The sequence below is a fragment of the Nerophis lumbriciformis genome, linkage group LG02 (assembly GCF_033978685.3).
Source record: "Nerophis lumbriciformis linkage group LG02, RoL_Nlum_v2.1, whole genome shotgun sequence".
NCBI lineage: Eukaryota > Metazoa > Chordata > Actinopteri > Syngnathiformes > Syngnathidae > Nerophis > Nerophis lumbriciformis.
This window is the reverse complement of record NC_084549.2, coordinates 59,838,559-59,861,861: the sequence shown is the minus strand read 5'-3', so window position 1 is coordinate 59,861,861 and position 23,303 is coordinate 59,838,559. Positions and strand designations below refer to the sequence as shown.

General features: G+C 38.6%; 1 protein-coding gene across 2 annotated transcripts in view; it reads left to right on the top strand.

The window, feature by feature from the left end:
• The window catches only part of bcl2l11 (BCL2 like 11), a 102,862-nt gene that overhangs the window by 34,666 nt on the left and 44,893 nt on the right, over positions 1–23,303 (top strand). Inside the window, exon 4 of one of the 2 annotated variants that reach the window (XR_009815798.1) lies at positions 3,213–3,660. Coding sequence is in view for 1 of the 2 variants with exons in the window: in XM_061965991.1 (XP_061821975.1) it covers positions 3,213–3,371 (159 nt within the window). In the remaining variant the exon portion in view is untranslated. Of the gene's footprint in view, positions 1–3,212; positions 6,288–23,303 lie in introns of those variants that run through there. The other variant, XM_061965991.1, reaches the window with a different exon arrangement.

Sequence of the window (23,303 nt, the reverse complement as noted above, 5' to 3'; positions counted from 1 at the left end):
ACATTAGAAAAGGGGACAAATACTCCGCTGTGATACATATTAGACTTAATTTGACACTTAGTTTAGGCCAAAATTAAGTAGAATATACTTAAAAAAAAGAAAGGGGATAAATAGCAAAACAAAACACCTGCTATGCTCTCAAGGCGAGCCAAGTGTGTCACAGAAGCCGGGTGAGGGATGTGGTTACCTTTTTAGAATAGCCCAAGACTAGAATGACATAGTCTGTGGTGAGTAGAACCAAAACATCGACTTGCGGCTGGTTATTTTTTGGTTTTTGTTGATGCAATCAAAGCACACAATAACTGATGGCGAATGATATGACTTTCAGATTATGTTTGAAAAATGGTTTGTTACGGAGTGTCGTTGAATCATGTGTTGTTGCACTGTGCACATTTGTTGCAAACATGGCGGTCCAATGAAAAGCACATAATTTCCCCAAAATGTTTGAGGGGGAAAAACAAAAAAATCATAGACCTTGGAGATACAAGTTCATGGTTTTCATTGATTTAAGAAAACAAAAAAGTAATTTCATTGGACAGTGATGTTTATGTAACTTCAAATTATCTGAAAAAAAAAAAAAGAGTTTAAATAACTAGTTTTGGAGATACATGCTTTTTTATTTTACGATCATGATTTGGTAGTTTAGGAATGTCTGGAAAAACAAAGAAACTGCATTTTTGTTTGTCTAATAAAAAAAACAGCCAAAAATGCGAACATTCATGCTCCAGCAGCATTTCTTAACCATAGGGCCGGGGAAAATTTGGGGGCCGTGAGCGCCCCCTAGAGCAGTGGTTCTCAACCTTTTTTCAGTGATGTACCCCCTGTGAACATTTTTTTAATTCAAGGACCCCCTAATCAGAGCAAAGCATTTTTGGTTGAAAAAAAAAAATAAAGTAGTAAAATACAGCACTATGTCATCAGTTTCTGATTTATTAAATTGTATAACAGTGCAAAAGATTGCTCATTTGTAGTGGTCTTTCTTGAACTATTTGGAAAAAAAGATATAAAAATAACTAAAAACTTGTTGAAAAATAAACAAGTGATTCAATTAAAAATAAAGATTTCTACACATAGAAGTAATCATCAACTTAAAGTGCCCTCTTTGGGGATTATAATAGAGATCCCTCTGGATTCATGAACTTAATTCTAAACATTTCTTCACAAAAAAAGAAATCTTTAACATCAGTATTTATGGAACATGTCCACAAAAAATCTAGCTGTCAACACTGAATATTGCATTGTTGCATTTCTTTTCACAGTTCTTTTTGACAGACATTTTAGTGAGGGTCAAACCATCACGGCATGGGGGAAACTCTGGGTTTATGGTAATGAATGGAATAGCCTACTTGATTTGATGTTCAGTTTATGAACTTAAATTCATATTTTGTTGAAGTATTATTCAATAAATATATTATAAGGATTTTTGAATTGTTGCTATTTTTAGAATATTTTTTATAAATCTCACGTACCCCTTGGCATACCTTCAAGTACCCCCAGGGGTACATGTACCCCCATTTGAGAACCACTGCCCTAGAGGGCCGACAAGAAATATCTATTTCTCAGTTTTAAAGCACTTTTCTACCACTTGTGGCAGTAGTGACATCCATCCATCCATTTTCTACTGCTTGTCCCTTTTGGGGTCGCGGAGGGTGCTGGTGCCTATCTCAGCTGCATTCGGGCGGAAGGCGGGGTACTCCCTGGACAAGTCGCCACCTCATCGCAGGGCCAACACAGATAGACAGACAACATTCACACTCACATTCACACACTAGGGCCAATTTAGTTTTATCGGTATCGGTTTCTAAAAGTCAAATGTATGACATTTTAAAACGCCGCTGTGTACACGGACGACCTTAAAGGCATTTCCTTTGCGTGCGTGCCGTTCGAGTCACATAATATCTACCGACTGTTCTCATCATGAATTAATGCATTGCATACTTGGTCAACAGCCATACAGGTCACACTGAGAGTGGCCGTATGAACAAGTTTAACACTGTTGCAAATATGCGCCACACTGTGAACCCACACCAAACAAGAATGACAAACACATTTCGGGAGAACATCCGCACCATAACACAACATAAACACAACAGAACAAATACCCGGAATCCCTTGCAGTACTAACTCTTCCGGTACGCTACAATATAAAACAATTAATCCCTGATTTAGAGGGTGTGCTAACTTAGCCAATTCTGCAGTTTATTATCTTTAACACATGAATACAATAGATCTCAAATTACATCCAATTAGCTAGGAAGCTAACTTTAGCGCGTAGCATCTCAGCACAATCAAAGTTTCCTCCAACTACAACCTCGTGAGTTCAAACCCCGGCCGAGTCACACCAAAGACTATAAAAATGCTTGGCACTTAGCATCAAGGGTTGGAATTGGGGGTTAAATCACCAAAATGATGTGAGCGCGGCCACCGCTGCTGCTCACTGCTCCCCTCACCTCCCAGAGGGTGGAACAAGGGGATGGGTCAAATGCAGAGGGTAATTTCACCACACCTAGTGTGTGTGTGTGTGACTATCTGTCAGGTTCAAACACTGATGACATCTATTAAACAAGACAAGAAGCAAGGAATTAAACAGAGACAGAATTAAATTGGGCTCAATGAGGAGAAACGTCTGGACTGTACTCTTTGCACAGTTCCACCACGCTCTGAAGAAAAATTGTACGCCTCCTCTTTTATTTGGACTTTCCCTGATTACATGGCAACAGCTGTTTCTAAAGGGTCGGGGGTCGTAAACAGCGCCTTTGATTACAAACAGTTCAAAGAAAAGGTCGTAAAACAGTTAAAAGAAAAGGTCCCTGGAGCCTGGGCCGGTCCTGCTTCCTCTCCACTTTGTAGATCTCGGGTCAAGACAAAATCTTTCTGTGGATTACAATACATCAAAGGAACCGACGCCTTCATGTTGCTTCCCACAGTGGAGTTTTACAAGCCTTTTGATTGGTAGGATCAAAGACAGCGAGCTGAACTCAATGTAACACAAAGTTTTGTGATAACTTAGATACAATTATTCTAACACTATCAGTGGTACTTTAACTTTAACAACCCCGGTAAACACCAATCCCTTCCTAACGTTAGCATCTTTTAAAATGAGTGACATCACCATCAACACATCGTAGCTATTTCGCTGTGGGCTCATGTGACGTTTCTGGAATATTTTGCACGTACTCAACATTTTGTCGCATTTTTTTTTCCCGTTGCAGGGAGCGGCGGGCAGGCGGGTCGTGATCCACCAGAACCAGTTGCTGCCGCACATCCACCAGGAGCCCGCCATCCTTCTCTGCATGGGCCTCCTGTTCTTTCTGATCGGACGGTACTTGCACGGCATCGCCAACGGCCAGCCGGACCAGTCTGCGGTTTAGCCGCGGGAAAACCCAGCAGACGTAGCGTGGTTTCAGATCCGACCATCATCTTCTTTCATTCTTTTTTTTTTTTTTTTTAGGAACCTAATTTTTAAGCTTTAGACTCTCAAAAAAATGGAACTATCAGGAACTCTAAAATGTGTGGATTTTTCGCTTTTGCGCTTCCTGTGTTTTCTCCCCATTGTCGCCGAGCCTTTGAGATGCAACCAAAGAGTTGGGAATTTGCACTCCCTTCCAAAAAAAAAGACGCCGCCTGTGGGAATCCAAACGTGCCTTGTACATTCCCCCTGTAAGTTTCTCTTTTGTTTACCTTTTTTTTTTCTGTGCCGTTTTGCCGCATTGTTGAGTCAACTCTGCAGACCCAGGGTTGTTAAATTATATGGGTCCAATTCCCTGGACGACGAAAGGGAACTTTTACACTTTTACACATCTACCGTTCCGAGCACACATGTCCGTTTTTAGATACGTAGCTTCTCCTACTATAAAAATAACATGAAATCCAGATTATGTTTTTTGTGGCAAAACAAAAACAAGTATTTGATCAAACTTCTAGTGTGAACAAATGAAGTCTCCTTAGTGTGTGGATATGAAACAACTGGAAAAAAAAAACCCGCTTCAAAATGAGGCATTTGTGCAACCACTAGATCCAAACCACCGGTGTGACCAACTACTTAATCTTTCGAGGACCGGTGATCAAACGCCACTTTTCTTTAGCATCACCATCGTCAGACTGAAAGTGGCTGTCACAGATCCATTTCCTGTCCGTTTAACTCAGGGGTGTTCAAACCTTTTGAATTGGGGCCCGCATTGGGCTAAAAAAATTGGTCAAGGGCCGAAAGAGTGTGTGGAAAGTTTGACTTCTACCTTGTTTACTTCCGTGACAACCTCCTTAAAGCTTTGCAATCAATCAGAAATATCAAGCAAAAAATGGTTAAGTGTGGAGAGTGTTTTGCATTTTTCCCATTTAAATGGGTGTAATTTTGAATCTTTTATGGTGCACAAATGTTATCTATAATGTACAAAGTTCATGGAGCAGGTTGTGTTATGTGTGACCATGTCTATTTTTTTTGCACCATGACTAGGGAAGGTTGTTTGCATTGGTTCATATAAGTATATGCTGCGATTGTTTCCATTCAGAGCATAATTCAAGGTCCATCCATCCATTTTCTACCACGGTAGGAAATGGATGGATAATTCAAGGTCATTGATGTGAATTACCCACGTTGTCCCTAGATCGTGACAAAATGTTAGCATCAAAATTGTTGATCTATCAAATTGCGCGCAATCCTGTCAGGTTCAAACACTGATGACATCTATTAACCAAGACAAGAAACAAGGAATTAAACAGAGACAGAATTCAATTTGGCTCAGTGAGGAGAGACGCCTGGAAACTGGACCCTTGTACAGTGTCTCAGCGCGCTCTGGCGAAAGATTGTACGCCTCCTCTTTTATTTGGACTTTCCCCGATTACATGGCAACAGCTGTTTCTAAGGGATGGGGGTCGTAAACAGCCATCGCATTTGATTGAAACAGTTAAAAGAAAAAGGTCGGAAAACAGTTCAAAGAACTGGTCCCTGGAGGGGAGTCGGGTCCTGCTTCCTCTTCGCTTTGTAGTTCTCGGGTCAAAACAATATATTTCTGTAGATTACAATACATGAAAGAAACAGAACACCTTTATGTTGCTTCCCATTCTACACAGTGGAGTTTTACAAGCCTTTTTCTTGGTAGGTTCAAAGACAGCTTTTGTCTTCTCGCCGGGAACTCAGTATTGTGATAACTTAGATACAATTATTCTGACAATCCCCCTTTGGGTAAGATTCCTTATTAACTCATGACGTCTCGCAGGGCCAAATTGAAGAAATCGTCGGCCTGCATTTGGTCAACCTGTGGTTTGGACACCCCTGATGGGTCGTAGTTAGCGCATCGCATGGCAGCCTTCGCCATTTGTACTCCACAATTTTGTTGTTCTTAATGTGCAATTGCAATAAAAACGCTATTCTAATAGCGCAATGACTCTTCCCACGTCCAAGTCTGCTCTTGCCCGTCGTCCCGGTAAACGCTTTCAGAGAGCGCGCGCTGGAAAAACGCACAATCTCACCAAGTATATACTGTATTTCGAATTTCTAGTGAATACATTAAAAACTTTACACAAGTCACACTCCCCTGAATAGTGGGACATAAGAACTTGCTTTTAGGCAATATACAAAAAATACTACTTTTGAGCATTTAAAATTTGTTATGACACATTTCGCAATACTACTAAGTATAGCTAATACGTTTTAATTGCTGATTTCTTATTTTAAGAAATTTTACAGAGACAATATTGACTGGTTCCATTGGCAGTTTTTTTTTGGGATCATTACAAGCAAAAATTAGCAAAAGAATCAAGTCAGAATTGTCTTGGTAAGATTTCCTGAAATAGGAAATGTATTATTAGCTATACTTACTAGTATTGTGAAGTTTTGTTTCTAAATATGTGACGTTCAAAAGTAATATTTTGTTTCCTCAGAAGATCTAAAACATACTTGCCAACCCTCCCGAATTTTCCGGGAGACTCCCGAAATTCAGCGCCTCTCCCGAAAACCTCCCGGAACAAATATTCTCCCAAAAATCTCCCGATTTTCAGCCGGAGCTAGAAGCCACGGGAGGACAACAGGGTGACAAGAACTAAATCATCCAGACTAGAGATAAATTGTATTATTATGTTTATCTTACCTAAAAATAAGTATATTTATTAATTAAAAAAACAAAAAAACTAAATACATTTTTACTATATTTTGCTAAAAACATCAAAATTAATTGTATTTTTATTTGTATTTTTTCGGGACTCCTTATTACATCCAGCCATAGAATTATACATTAAAATAAACATATTTGAAATAATTGATTTTAAATTATCATAATAATTCATTTAAAATGACCATATTTAATTATTAAAATAATTGCTTGTTTATCAACAACTTTAGCATTTTATTCATTACATTTTGAAAAGTTATGTTGCATTCCTTAATATTTATTTATGCAAGTTTGAAGTATCAATTATCTAAACACAGTTTGATTGCATATTTTCAGGATGTAGATATATATATATATATATATATATATATATATATATATATATATATATATATAATATATATAATATATATATATATATATATGTATGAAATACTTAACTTGGTGAATTCTAGCTGTCAATATACTCCTCCCCTCTTAACCACGCCCCCAACCACGCCCCGCCCCACCCCCGACCACGCCCCCACCTCCCGAAATCGGAGGTCTCAAGGTTGGCAAGTATGATCTAAAAACAAGTTATGTCTCACTGAAAAATTACTATTTCGGGGATTGTGACTTGTATTAAGTTTGATTAGATATTTTGACTAGAAATTACAACTATATACTTGGTAAGATTGTGAGTTTTTCCAGGGAGACCTCCGTTTAGCGAGCTAGCATTAGCAAACACAAATAAAATTTACGCTGACTAATGTTTCGCCTCTCAGTTCAGTTACTCATGAAAATGATTTTGGCTCAGTTTAATAATCGATGTATTGGGATGTAACGATAAACGGTATTAAATACAACCGCGGTAAAACTCGTCGGTTAGTAGTACCGTTTTGAGTTAAAATTTTCGTAAATACGTGATTGATAGCCGCACTTTGATGAACTCACGGACGGACTGGCGCTAGCTCCCTAGCGTTAATGCTAACATGAAAACGAGACATTAACGTTTTTCCCCGTTAAGCAACGACATACCCCGATCTAAACTCGTATAAACACATTACTGTTTGTGCAAGTCAGACCGGATTTTCCCTGTTTGTACGCCGATCTTACGTTCATGATGTCGTTCACAACAACACAAGCAGATGAGATGTGTTGTGGGTGTACGGATTGTTCTCGCTGGCTTTTCGTAGTTTTGTCGCTGTTTTAAGTGGCCGCCTCCACATTGTGAGGAGACGACTGAGTGTCTTCGACACGTTATTTTTCCCCCAAACAAACGTTATTTCTCCTCACAAAGACTGCATTTCATTTATGTACATGATATTCTGTGTTTACCCTCGGATTCCGTTTTATTGGCCAAATCTGTGATTCCGTCCGTGGTTACGTCAATGCGGAAATCATATGGCCTTATTGATTATTGATTACGCGTACCAGCTGTGGTGAGATCCCAAACTTCTGGTAGACGAGTTTTTTTCACTCACCGTTACAAGCTCAGGAATGTGCATGCACGTTGCGCAACCCATTAATCATTTTTTTCTATTATACTTTTATGATCGCGAGAAGCTAAAATCGAAATTGAGATTCAAATTTGATTAATTGTCCAGTCCCAGTGCAACTAAGATATTCAATTGTGCACATTGAACCTACAAGCTGTGCCCCCTTTGAACAGAGTGATCGTTCTATACTCAGAGGAATATGAGACGCAGGTCTTTTGACGGTGCGTTCAAGGACCGCTGAACAGAGTATGACGCCCGCCGGAACACTCTTATCAGCGAAGCATGAGAAACACAAAACATGCAAAATCATTATTTTAACAGGGGGTCTATTTATTTTATTTATTTAAGAAAATCTAAAGATTTTCGTACTTTTTAAGCATATTCAACAATATTGCGATAATGATAACCGTGAAATGTTCATATCGTTACATCCCTAGAAGAATTCTACTAAAAATGAAGGAGAAAAGATACAGAGGGCGAAACATCGAAGAAAATAATTATCTTTCCATAAAAGTACACGACTCACTTGTAGTTTCATCATAAAACTGGAATCTGAACTACACATAATTGGTTTGCTGCAGATGGCGACAACATCATTCATTGATGTCACAGGTGTCTCGCAAGATCTGACCCGCCACATAATTTATTGTGGCTGCCGCATCATCTGCAGTGGCCCAGTGCATCACCTAAGGGAGACCACTGCGTCATTTAAGGTGGCCTGCCGCATCAAGTAAGGTGGCCTGCCGTGTCATTTAACGTGACCCTTTGCCGCGTCACCTAAGGTGGCCCGCTGCATCATTTAAGGTGGCCCGCTGCGTCATTTAAGGTGGCCCGCCGCATCACCTATGGTGGCCCGCCGCGTCACCTAAGGTGGCCCGCCGCCTCATTTAACGTGGTCCTCTACCTCATTTAATGTGGCCCTCCACCTCATTTAAGGTGCCATGCTGCGTCATTTAAAGTGGCCCGCAGCGTCATTTAAAGTGACCTGCCACGTCGTCCAAGGTGGTCCGGCGTATCATTTAATCTGGCCCGGCGCATCACCTAAGGTGGCACAGCGCATCACCTAAGGTGGCCCGCCGCATCATCTAAGTGTCACTTAAAGTGGCCTGCCGTATCATTTAAAGTGTCCCGCTGCGTCACCTAAGGGGCCATCATTTAAAGTCATTTATTGTGGCGTTTGCATCATTTTAAATGGTCTGTCACATCAAAGCAAGTGAAAACTGTCATTCATCATTACAAAGGTCACAGAATAGTGGGAACAAAGGCCACCCCTCCAGTTTTCCAACACACTTACTTCACCAACGATGTCGGACAGAACTACACAGAAGCAAAAACCACGTTTAATCGTCCCTTTTCCCGTCCTGTTGCGTTGAAAGCAGTGTTCGTGGAACGCCGCATCGCTGGGTTCTGTGCAAAAGGCACAGGCGGGTGAAAATAAACTGGATCACAACGTTTATCTGAAAGTTTAGTTCTTATGTTAAATTGTGACAAATCCTCGGCAGGCGTTGGCTCTTTTGCTTTGCCGCGACCACGGCGTGGATCATGGGCCCCGTGAAACGGAAGGCCTCGCGTCCGAGCACGGCGAGCAGAGAGCAGACGATGACTGACCTTCCCCGGTGGGCGGCACACAAACAGTTTTACGTGACATTCAGGGTTTTGTTTGTTTTGTCGCTGGTCAACACTGCTGGAGTTTGTCTGGTCGAGTGGAAAACGTTGAGGGTTCTTCAGACTTTCACTGCGTCAGGTGGGAAGCAGGTGAGCGTGTGGAGGGAATGCACACGCGTCTTCTAACGGGACTGCAGCAAGGAACTAGAAGAGACCGACCCGGTAGGACTGTAGCAGCATTTACCTTTCTCGGTTTATACACACTGAACATGATGTATTTGACTGTTTAAGAACTGTAAATAAAAGCTTTTTTCATCTTTCTACATCATGCTCCTCATTCATTATCAAAAACTCAAATTTAATTAACTGTAAACGCTGTAATTATAGCCAAGGCATTTATTTACCAAAAGTGCAATGGGTTAAGGGAGTTTTTTTCCCTATGTAATAACTTAAATGGTTCTTGAATAGAAAAGTTTGTATAGTGAGGCAAATGTCTCCATAAGAAACTGTAAATATTAAAAATGGCTTCCATATTTTCGTTAAGGTTTTATACAGTAGTATACATCGAACAAACATAAGGTGATCAATTAACCTCTTTATTAACAAGTCAAAACAACAACGGCAAGCTCAACTGTCCTGTATGCGCTGCTCTGCCAACACGCGCACAAACACAAGTCCCTTTGATGCCCTCACAAGCGATCAGAAATCCCAAAAATACCCGACTTTAACAACCGTATTGCTACAACATTAACATAAAAAGTAAAATACACTGACATTGACAAAGGAGCAGACAGAGGGGGAGAAGGGACTGTGTGTGTGTGTGTGTGTGTGTGTGTGTGTGTGTGTGTGCGTGTGTGTGTGCGCATGGAAGGGGCTCCGCTGTACAAGATTTTGGTGTCTCTTCTGCTGTAAAATAAGTCAGTCTAGGCATCTTTTCCCAGAAAAGTCAGTTCTAATCACTATTCAAAACTTGCTGTGGTACAAATCCGGCTTCCCTAATCTCGCCGATGGGAGCAGGCGGGACACAAAACAAAGGCATATTCGGCGCAATTTAAAAGTTTGTGAACCGAAAAGTTTGTAAGTAGAGGGGCTCGTTCAGTCCTAAATGGAGCATTTTCAAGCATAAAAGTGACGACATGAACTAAAAATATAAATACTACAGTACAATTGGCCTCTCAAATGAATCATAGCCTTTGTTCAGTATCATGGCCACTGATTGGTTCAGCCTCATACGTTATATTAAAATAGCGTGGAGGTACATATACAAGTACATATACATACATACACTCATGCACATAAACTCACGTTTCATCAAACATAAATTAACGTTGTTTCCCTAGGGGAAACTGGGTAACACATGGCACACTGACAAAGCTTAACCTATTGTTACTATAACAATCTACAAGGTTAATATAGGTTGCTTCTCTTTCTTGCCCTCCATTTTCTGCATTCTTTTGTATCTCCAGTTATTGTTACATATATGTATTGTTGCATTTGAACAACTGTATTGTTGATAATAGAGGTAAATAATTGGTATTGTTCATTATCAATAGTGCTATTTCTATTGTTATTTGTATTGCTCCTTTTTTAGTGTAATAATGCTCATTGTCATTTCTGTATTATTTTTTATTTTGCTAACTGCTTATTTGCTATCACTTTCACCATCACATTTGTACATATCCTATTTGCTGATGTTGCTCTATTGTTGTTGTTGTGTTTGCTGTTGTTGTCTCTCTGTCTAATCCCCCTCTTGGCCCCACAATTTCCCCCTCTGTCGTCCTTTTTTTCTCTTTCTATCCCCTCCTGCTCTGGCCCGACTGCACCAAATGATAATATAAATACATTTAATAAAGTCAAATACAAATAAGGCAACAAGAGAAGTATCTTACACTTCTCTTTTGTAAAGTAAATATGTACAGCTGATATGGGCATCTACATCAACTATATAATTTGCCTGAGAAGCTGGACAGGACAAAAAAAAAAAAAATATATATATAAATAAAAAATAAAAATAGTGTGGAGGTGACTGAAGGGTATTTAGAGGGCTCTCATGATGTTAAAACGCGTATTTAGAAAGTTTTTACCAGCCAGCTACGAAAATATAGGATTTATAATTAATGATTCCTACTTCGCGGAAATTCATTTATTTATCATGTCCGGAACCAATTAACATAAATAAATAAACAAGGGAAGGCTGTATATACGTAACAATTTTAAACTTTGGAGCGCATGAGAAAGTGGATATGTAGCTCTCTTTGACCAACGTGGTCATTTATGAAGTATTGTATTGTAGAATGTATGTACTAAATACTAAATGTAGTATTTAGTGCAGTACAGTATAGTACAACACTGCAGCAACAGTACCAATGATGCAATAATGGTAAGGAGCAAACTGCACAGTCAGCATTATTGGCACAAATGCGTTGATTGTAAATAAATTGCATGCTGTTGTCTTGGAAGGTCATAAAAAAAAAATATATATATATATATATATACACACCAGGAGGTTGCCTACAGCCACCGATGTCTTTTGACCCAGTGCCAATTTGAGACCCCGGCGATGATTTGCTTCAGTAGACCATGCACCTGGCAACTATAAATGTGGTACGCAGCAATATTTAAATTGTTCCCATATTTATAATAATTTTTTGCATGTTCTCCCCGTGACTGCGTGGGTTCCCTCCAGGTACTCCGGCTTCCTCCCACCTCCAAGAACATGCACCTGGAGATAGGTTGATTGGCAACCCAAAATTGGCCCTAGTGTGTGAATGTGAGTGTGAATGTTGTCTGTCTATCTGTGTTGGCCCTGTGATGAGATGGCAACTTGTCCAGGGTGTACCCCGCCTTCCGCCCGAATGCAGCTGAGATAGGCTCCAGCACCCCCCGCCATCCCGAAAGGGACAAGCGGTAGAAAATGGATGGATGGATGGATACAAACAACATACAAAATTGGGAAGAGTAACATTTCGGAGAATCTTTTATTGCAACTTTTGCAACAACAACACATTTAATTGCCACACAATAGCAAAGACAATGGTAAATAAAGACATTTACATTTTTTTTACAATTTTTAAAACAGTGTCAAAGATTCATTTGCAAAGGACTCAAAGAATGCCGGGTAATTTATTTGTCAAATAATAATTGTCAAAAATTGGTCAAAAATAACTTGTCAAATAATCATTGTCAAAGAATGCTGGGTCATTTATTTTGTCAAATGATCACATGTCATTTTCAAACTCTTATGTGTGTCTTATTTGTATCCTCTTTGTCTACTCAATGTCAAGTGTGTGTGCGTGTGTGTGCGTGTTTATTTGCACGACACGGAAAGTACGGTGCTTTTTGCAACTTGGCAAAAACACAAGCTCAGATAATTATAACCTTTATTCTTACTGACACACATGCACACACTCATTAACACACATCCAATGTGGATTGCGACTAACACACACACACACACACACACACACACACACACACACACACACACACACACACACACACACACACACACACACACACACACACACACACACACACACACACACACACACACACACACACACACACACACACACACACACACACACACACACACACACACACACACACACACACACACACACACACTGGCCCAGCAGGTTGGCTTGCTTCATCTGTGGAGAAAAAGAGAAGCAACTCAGGTAAGAGGACCAGTCACTTCTAAATGTACTAAATGTATTTATTGCATCACTTTTAAAATCAATTTCAACTCGAGGGGAACCTTTTTGTTTCACCTTTTATTTCATGCATAGTAATCCTGAAATAGAACAACAACAATAAAAAAAACACAGGCTTTGCTACACATCTTAAAAATAAATCAGTCATCTTCAAAAGTGGGAGCTGTAAGTTTGATCATTTTATTTTGCCATTAAAACGTGAGTGTAGTGTTAGCAATGTAGCTCACAGGGCTATGCTAATGTCGCTAACGTTTGTGTCCTCCCGTTCCGCTCCTTGATGCTACGTTGTGCTGTGTATTATGTGGCAATCGCGCCGTTTTCCCGAATCAAATTTGTCTCTGGGCGGCGCTCAAACGCGCACATCTACGGTCCAATTAAAACTCATGTGTGTGTCTTGTGTGGGCGAAGCAGGAACATGCAACAACACATCAACTCTTTATTGCTCAAAACGGCACAGTTGTACTTCCTGTTCACCACGCTGAGCCTTGTGGGTAATGTAGTATATTAACATTTAGCAGCACACTTGCATCCTTACTTCCTAGTTTACATGTATTTATATATTCAATTAATAACAGATTTTCACATGCAATGCTGACCTAGCAAAGAGGCATGTTAGAGATGTTGGAGTGTGATGATAATCTCTCATTTAAATTTCAACATCAAGGCTGTGGCACTTCCGATATTTTCAATATTTTAGTAAAGCAAATATTTACAGTAGGGAAGGGATTCATGTGGATCTCACGTGAGAGGAAGAGGGGGAGGAGGGGGTGTTTAGCATTTTCCAATGCCGTCTGCTGAAAATGATGGAAAGTGCCGCTCCACATAGCAACTGGCGCTGTGGTCAAAGATGGAATTGCCACAATACACATTTTAAGATATTCACTTTACTGCCATTGGGCGGGCGAAGTGGGTAGTGCACCCAATTAATTTGTCACCTTTCATGAATCAGGTAAACCGGGACGAATGTGAATCTTACTGTGGTCAATAAAAATTGGTGGAACAAAAACAACATTTACAGGAAATAGCTAGTGGAACCAGGTGTTTACATGCTAGTTGTGAACACACACACACAAATGTGTGTACATACCTGTGTAACAGATAGAGGTGGGTAGAGTAGCCAGAAATTGTACTCAAGTAAGAGTACTGTTACTTTAGAGATTTATTACTCAAGTAAGGAGTAGTCACCCAAATATTTACTTGAGTAAAAGTAAAAAGTATGTTGTGAAAAAACTACTCAAGTACTGAGTAACTGATGAGTAACATACACACACATATCATATATATATATATATATATATATATATATATATATATATATATATATATATATATATATATATATATACACACACACATATATATATATATATATATATATACATACATTGATATATACAGTATATAATTTATATTTATTTATTTAGCCGTTTTTGTTTACATGTTAAAGGTGTTTTAATGAATATACATGCATGTTTAACACATATAGATTCCTTTCTTTCATGAAGACAAGAATATAAGTTGGTGTATTACCTGATTCTGATGACTTGCATTGATTGTAATCAGACAGTAGTGCTGATAACGTCCACGTTTTCAAATGGAGGAGAAAAAAAGTTCCTCCTTTCTGTCTAATACCACATGAAAGTGGTTGGTTTTTGGCATCTTATTTGTCCAGCTTCCATATTCGTTTTTATACACTTGACAAGAAATACATTGGCGGCAAACTCCGTAGCTTGCTAGCTTGTTTGCGCTGGCTTTCGGAGACTCTTATTTTGAAAGCGCAGGCGCGATGGAGCGGCACTTTTATTGTGAAGACAGGAACTATGCAGTCAGTCTTTAGGCTTTTGACATGATGTACGGTTGAAATAAAAAAGGGTCTTTTTTCCTTCACACTTTTGATTGATTGATTGGAACTTTTATTAGTAGATTGCACAGTACAGTACATATTCCGTACAATTGACCACTAAATGGGAACACCCCAATAAGTTTTTACACTTGTTTAAGTCGAGGTCCACGTGGCTCTGTTTGATTGGTCCAACGTCACCAGTGACTGCATCTGATTGGTGGAACGAAGTGAACGTCACCAGTGACTGTATTTGTTGAAACGCAGGCACTATGAAGGTCTGTCTGACAAACCAAAACAAACAAAGCGTGCATTAACAGATCGATAAAAATTAGTAGCGAGTAGCGAGCTGAATGTAGATAAATGGAGCGGAGTAAAAGTAGCGTTTCTTCTCTATAAATATACTTAAGTAAAAGTAAAAGTATGTTGCATTAAAACTACTCTTAGAAGTACAATTTATCCCAAAAGTTACTCAAGTAGATGTAACGGAGTAAATGTAGCGCGTTACTACCCACCTCTGCTAACAGATATATGCAGGATGCTGTAGTCACACCTCCAGACTCACTTTGTCCTTCTTAATTGACTGCCGCTTGTGAGTCACATGACCACCAAACGTCAGCGGTCCATCCAGGCCTCTTAAAGACACAAACACACAGTATAATTACAAAATGTTTAAGACCTACATACATACATACATACATACATACATACATACATACATACCTCACTATGCAATTGTACTTCATACGGTATATACATGCATGCATACATACATACGTACATACATACATACATAACCCACTATGCAATTCTACTTCATACGATACATACATACATACATACATACCCCACTATGCAATTGTACTTCATACGGTACATACATACATACATACATACATACATACATACCCCACTATGCAATTGTAATTCATACAGTACATACGTACATACCCCGCTATGCAATTGTACTTCTTACGATACATGCATGCATACGTACGTACGTATGTACGTACGTACGTACATACATACATACATACATACATACATACATACATACAGGTAAAAGCCAGTAAATTAGAATATTTTGAAAAACTTGATTTATTTCAGTAATTGCATTCAAAAGGTGTAACTTGTACATTATATTTATTCATTGCACACAGACTGATGCATTCAAATGTTTATTTCATTTAATTTTGATGATTTGAAGTGGCAACAAATGAAAATCCAAAATTCCGTGTGTCACAAAATTAGAATATTACTTAAGGCTAATACAAAAAAGGGATTTTTAGAAATGTTGGCCAACTGAAAAGTATGAAAATGAAAAATATGAGCATGTACAATACTCAATACTTGGTTGGAGCTCCTTTTGCCTCAATTACTGCGTTAATGCGGCGTGTCATGGAGTCGAAGAGTTTCTGGCACTGCTCAGGTGTTATGAGAGCCCAGGTTGCTCTGATAGTGGCCTTCAACTCTTCTGCGTTTTTGGGTCTGGCATTCTGCATCTTCCTTTTCACAATACCCCACAGATTTTCTATGGGGCTAAGGTCAGGGGAGTTGGCGGGCCAATTTAGAACAGAAATACCATGGTCCGTAAACCAGGCACGGGTAGATTTTGCGCTGTGTGCAGGCGCCAAGTCCTGTTGGAACTTGAAATCTCCATCTCCATAGAGCAGGTCAGCAGCAGGAAGCATGAAGTGCTCTAAAACTTGCTGGTAGACGGCTGCGTTGACCCTGGATCTCAGGAAACAGAGTGGACCGACACCAGCAGATGACATGGCACCCCAAACCATCACTGATGGTGGAAACTTTACACTAGACTTCAGGCAACGTGGATCCTGTGCCTCTCCTGTCTTCCTCCAGACTCTGGGACCTCGATTTCCAAAGGAAATGCAAAATTTGCATGGTTGGGTGATGGTTTGGGGTGCCATGTCATCTGCTGGTGTCGGTCCACTCTGTTTCCTGAGATCCAGGGTCAACGCAGCCGTCTACCAGCAAGTTTTAGAGCACTTCATGCTTCCTGCTGCTGACCTGCTCTATGGAGATGGAGATTTCAAGTTCCAACAGGACTTGGCGCCTGCACACAGCGCAAAATCTACCCGTGCATGGTTTACGGACCATGGTATTTCTGTTCTAAATTGGCCCGCCAACTCCCCTGACCTTAGCCCCATAGAAAATCTGTGGGGTATTGTGAAAAGGAAGATGCAGAATGTCAGACCCAAAAACGCAGAAGAGTTGAAGGCCACTATCAGAGCAACCTGGGCTCTCATAACACCTGATCAGTGCCAGAAACTCATCGACTCCATGCCACGCCGCATTAACGCAGTAATTGAGGCAAAAGGAGCTCCAACCAAGTATTGAGTATTGTACATGCTCATATTTTTCATTTTCATACTTTTCAGTTGGCCAACATTTCTAAAAATCCCTTTTTTGTATTAGCCTTAAGTAATATTCTAATTTTGTGACACACGGAATTTTGGATTTTCATTAGTTACCACTTCAAATCATCAAAATTAAATGAAATAAACATTTGAATGCATCAGTCTGTGTGCAATGAATAAATATAATGTACAAGTTACACCTTTTGAATGCAATTACTGAAATAAATCAAGTTTTTCAAAATATTCTAATTTACTGGCTTTTACCTGTACATACCCCGCTATGCAATTGTACTTCATACGGTACATACATACATACCCCACTATGCAATTCTACTTCATACGGTACATACATACATACATACCCCACTATGCAATTCTACTTCATACGGTACATACATACATACATACATACCCCACTATGCAATTCTACTTCATACGGTACATACATGCATACGTACATACATACCCCACTATGCAATTCTACTTCATACGGTACATACATACATACGTACATATACATACATACATACCCCGCTATGCAATTGTACTTCATACGATACATACATACATACCCCACTATGCAATTGTACTTCATAGGGTGCATACGTACGTACATACGTACGTACATACGTACGTACGTACATACATACCCCGCTATGCAATTGTACTTCATATGATACATACATACATACATACATACATACATACATACATACATACATACCCCACTATGCAATTGTACTTCATACAGTACGTACATACATACATACATACATACCCCACTATGCAATTGTACTTCATACGATACATACATACATACATACCCCACTATGCAATTGTACTTCATAGGGTACATACGTACGTCCATACGTACGAACATACATACATACCCCGCTATGCAATTGTACTTCATACGATACATACATACATACGTACATACATAGCACACTTTGCAAATGTACTACATACCATACATACATACCATACCATAACATAACATAAATACATGCATACATACATACAGTATATACATACATATAAACCACTTTATTCTAACAATGCAGAGCATTTGCAAAGTGTGCTAACAGAGAGCATGCTGGGAAACAATTGCCAAGCAAAACTAAATCAGAGGCTTTCTGCGGCTGCACCACGTGTACATACAGTATATGTTGAGTATTATTACTGCACTATACCAGTCAAAGATTCACACTTGATCAAAACTTTTAAAGAACCACGGGCGTCTAAGATTAACTTATACTGCAAAGTAGAACATGCTCAAATGATTTAGGCTTGTGGGGTATTTAGATATTTACGTAATAAATAATAGGTGTACCGAGCCAACTTTTTTACTGTAATATGCAACAATTATTTGATACTTGTTTATATTGACAAATGTGCTGTTTTTGAATGATGCGGACACTTTTGTTACTGGATACTTTCTAATACTCTTCTTTGTATGTGTATGTAATAGGCAACAATAATTATTTAATGTTTGTTTATATTGACAAATGTGCTGTTTTAGACTGCAATATTGTTCAATGAAGGACAATTACTATGAAAGTCTAGCTTGTGTGCTATTGTGTGCTTAGCTGTTGTGTAGCTGCTAGCTCCCATAGCCTACCATGTTTTACCTTTTGTAAATGACTTGACTAAAACAATAAAATTCCAACTTTGTGTGTTTATTGGAGGACTTACATCCAAAATTTTAGATGCAAGCCTATATAATTCGATACTTAGTTTTCTACTGACATCGGACCGATAGGCGATATTATCGGATCTGCACACCGCTAGTAGTAGTTTCAATCAGTTATTGGTTAGTTAGATACACCATTTTCACAATCTAAAGTGACACCGCCGCCGCTATGACCACAATAGTGTGCAACATATTGCAACAAATAAATAAAATCAGCAGGGCTCCCCCCCCCACAGTTTCTTCCTAAAATAGTTGTCATTCAAAAGGGTGACCAGGTGTCCCTAATATTGTGGCCACTGCAGGGTTGTTGCACCTCTTTGGCTCAGAGTTGCATCAGCCGTCACAGTTGTGCAGACACGCAGCTCCAAAGCCTAAAGTCTGCCCTCGCACCTCGCAGAAGCAAAGTGCACACACACACGCACACACGCGCGCGCGCACGCACGCACGCACGCACGCACGCACGCACGCACGCACGCACGCACGCACGCACGCACGCACGCACACACACACACACACACACACACACACACACACACACACACACACACACACACACACACACACACACACACACACACACACACACACACACACACACACACACACAATTACAACCAAGTACAGCATAAACAATGCCAACAAACGGGCGCCAAGAATTGAGGTCAAGGCCAAGCAATCATTAACATGAACTTATGTCACACACACACACAAAAATTGGTTGGTGACTCAAAACAAAAATATTTACTAAACAATCAAATACTTTTTAAACAAATTAAAGCCTCTTGTGCACTTCGAATGGCATCTATTCAAATGGAATGACATAATTCTTATTATAGGCCACTTTTTACATGCTATGTTTAGTTTCATACATTTTATTTTTTTTTTAATTTAATTGCAGTTTTTCCAAAGTACTTTCTATAAGAGGTTTTAAGTTTCAGTGTGCTCTGTATTTGTATACAAAGTAGATGCATGACCCTTATTAGTTCCACTTCCTGTCCCTCCCTTTAATGTGTAGTACCACCACATAAAACACCTAGTACCACCATAATGACCAACATTAAAATACAGTAGCGTAGTAGGCCTAAGTAATCATAAAAAAAAAGGCAGAGGTTTTATTTACAAGTATATATAATATTTTTGGCCACTGTAACATCACACACAGTTTGAACAGTAACACTGTGTTTGATAGGAGAATAAAACACTATACGTTAATGAAGTGACTCTATGGCGTACCACTAGTGGAACACAGACCACAGTTTGAGAATCCCTGTAATATATGGAATATTCCGTACCTCAAAAAAATCAAAATCTGGAATCCATGTCCCGTTACATCCGTTGTAAATAGTCCAAGTGAAATCCGGACTCATCCTGCAAGGTTTCGTCAGGCAGCCTGCAGACGAGGCAAAACACGTTTAACTTTCAAAGGCCTCGCACGCTGGCGGAGTTGCACAAGCCGCGGCGCAGGTTTCACAATCAAAAGGCCTGCGCGAAAACAAAGGGCATCAAAAGCCGCGTCGCCCACGGCAACGGGCTGACAACACACACCTGACCAGAGTGAAGGGCGGATAAGCATCAGCAGCATCTTTCGCTGCCTGGTTTTTATTTACTGACTTTTTTTTTTACCTGCTTTGTTGGTTTGTATTGTGATTTTATTGTGCAAGACCTTGCATTACAAATACCAACTTTTTTTTTAGTTTATACTGGTTTTACTCTGTTACTGTTTCTCTGGTATATTTACCATAATCTGACCTAATGTGCAATATCTGTATTTTACATGATGACAATAAAGCATTCTATTCTATGCTATTCTAAAAGAAAGCTTTACCAGTACGTTCAATCATCTCCATTGAAAACAACTTATGATAAATAATTATTAAATAACTCTAATTAAATACAATATTTGCAGTATAAATTGGCATTTTTCACTTTTTTTTTTTTTACTTGATGAAATTATTTTATTTATGTATTTATTTTATTTTACACAATGAACAGTGATTCTCAAACTGTGGTCTGTTTCCCACTAGTGGTATGCCTTAGAATCACTTAAAGTACAGTGTTTTATTTTCCTATCTTCAAACATAGTGTTACTGTTCAAACCGTGTTTAATGTTACAGTGGCCAAGAATATTAAATACACTTGTTAAATAAAACCTCTGCCTTGTTTTTAATGAACACTTAGGCCTACTACACTACTGTATTTTAAAGTTTTTTCTGAGGTAGTACTTGGTGAACCACTGACCTACGTTATGATACAACTTATGATAAATAATTATTAAATAAGCCTAGTTAAATACAATATTTTAAGTATACATTGTTTTTTGCACACACATTAATTTGCATTTTTTAATACATTTTTTGATTGGCGAAATGAATCTTTAATTTATGTATTTATTTTATTTTACACAATGAACTAGTTCAGTGATTCTCAAACTGTGATCTGTGTACCACCAGTGGTACGCTAAGAACCACTTGATTAAAGTACAGTTTTTTATTGTCCTATATTCAAACACAGTATTACTGTTCAAACTGTGTGTAATGTTACAGTGGACAAAAATATCAAATATTCATGTTAAATAAAACTTCGGCCTTACTTTTAACGAACACTTAGGCCTACTACGCTACTATGTTTCATCGTTTTTTCTGTGGTAGTACTTGGTGAACCATTGGCCTACATAAAAAAAAAAATCACTACAACTTATGATAAATAATTATTAAATAACTAATTAAATACAATATTTTAAGTATAAATTGTTTTTTGCATACACATTAATTTGCATTTTTTTTAAATATATTTGATTGGTGAAATTAATCTTTTATTTATGCATTTATTTTACTTGACACAATGAACTAGTTCAGTGATTCTCAAACTGTGGTCTGTGTACCACCATGCAAAAGAACCACTTGATGAAAGTACAGTGTTTTATTTTCCTATATTCAAACAGTGTTACTGTTCAAACTGTGTGTAATGTTACAGTAGCCAGCAATATTAAATATACTTGTTAAATAAAACTTCTGCCTTGTTTTTAATGAATACTTAGGCCTACTACGCTACTGTATTTCAATATTGGTCATTATGGTGGAATATGGAGTGTTTTCTGAGGTGGTATTTGGTGAACCACAGACCTACATAAAAAAAATAATCACTACAATTTATGATAAATATTTAATAAATTAACTATATTCAAATCCAATATTTGAAGTACAAACATTAAAAAAAAAAAAAATCACTTTAAATCAACCTTTTCCTTATTTATCGTTTTATTTTTCAATGAACTAGTTGAAAAACATATTTACTTTAATATCAACTATTTTATTTAATAAGAGGTATAATTGTGTTTCTAATGGATGCAAGAATTACAATGGAAAAATAATTTAAAACAATTAAAGTTATAATAACATTATTTGAAGAAATTATAATAGATATTATTCAAAATTATAATACCTGTTTTGGGATTATGATTTCCTTTCTTTGCTGACTGACAAAAAACATCACACATGAATAAACATCAAAATGTCCAAAAATAAATAAACTATGTGAACAATTGTAATGTTTGACAGTTTTTAAGACAAAATGACAGGTGTATGATTACGATAGGCTCCTGAAATTGACACACAAGTGAAATAAAAATAAGTTGCCCCGGCTTCCCAGAAATGCAAACCACATATTAAAGATACATTAAGGAAGTTGGAGTTTTTGCAGACTGCGGCTTAATTCTGCAAATACATCATGTTAATCACCAATAAAGCAACACTAAGGGATCACGGCTTCAGATGTGTTTAGAGACATAGGTCGGCTTGTAAAAAAAGGTGAAGTGGGGTCACATTTATTGCCCTTGCTTTACACTATTGGGTGGACCAGCCAGGACACCTGGTATTGCATTGCTGCTTGCCATTATTTTCCAGCACAGCAAATAACTGTAACTAATGTTACACCATAAAAATATATAATTAGCCAAGCAGACATGCACACACACACACACACACACACACACACACACACACACACACACACACACACACACACACAAGTGTGTCCCGCCTGTCCTCCGGACTTTTGGCCACCTGTTAGCCTCGGCTTGCGCAACACGGCCGCCACAGCTGTGACGTTTGACGATGATTCAGCACGCGAGATTTATCTGTCACAAAACTAAAATAGACTCTGTCATATTCAGTGAATCGTCGGAGATGTACAAAAGAATAAAGGCCGAGAAGGGGGGGAAAAAAAGGCAGTGTGGTGCCTGGAAAAGGTTATTTCCAACTGAGCAGAGAAAAGACAGGTTTATGTTTGATTAGCTAATAAAACAAGCTGCAGTGTGACCCATCATCACAGGCCTTAAGGTACTTTCCAAGATCTGTTCACTATGTGAAAGATTCCCACTCCATAAAATACTTTTTCGTATGAATCGCGATTTTTACATGTCACGATTCTTAATCGATAAAAAACACGTTTTAAATTTTTTTTTTATCCTTCCAGTCCAGCCACTTAG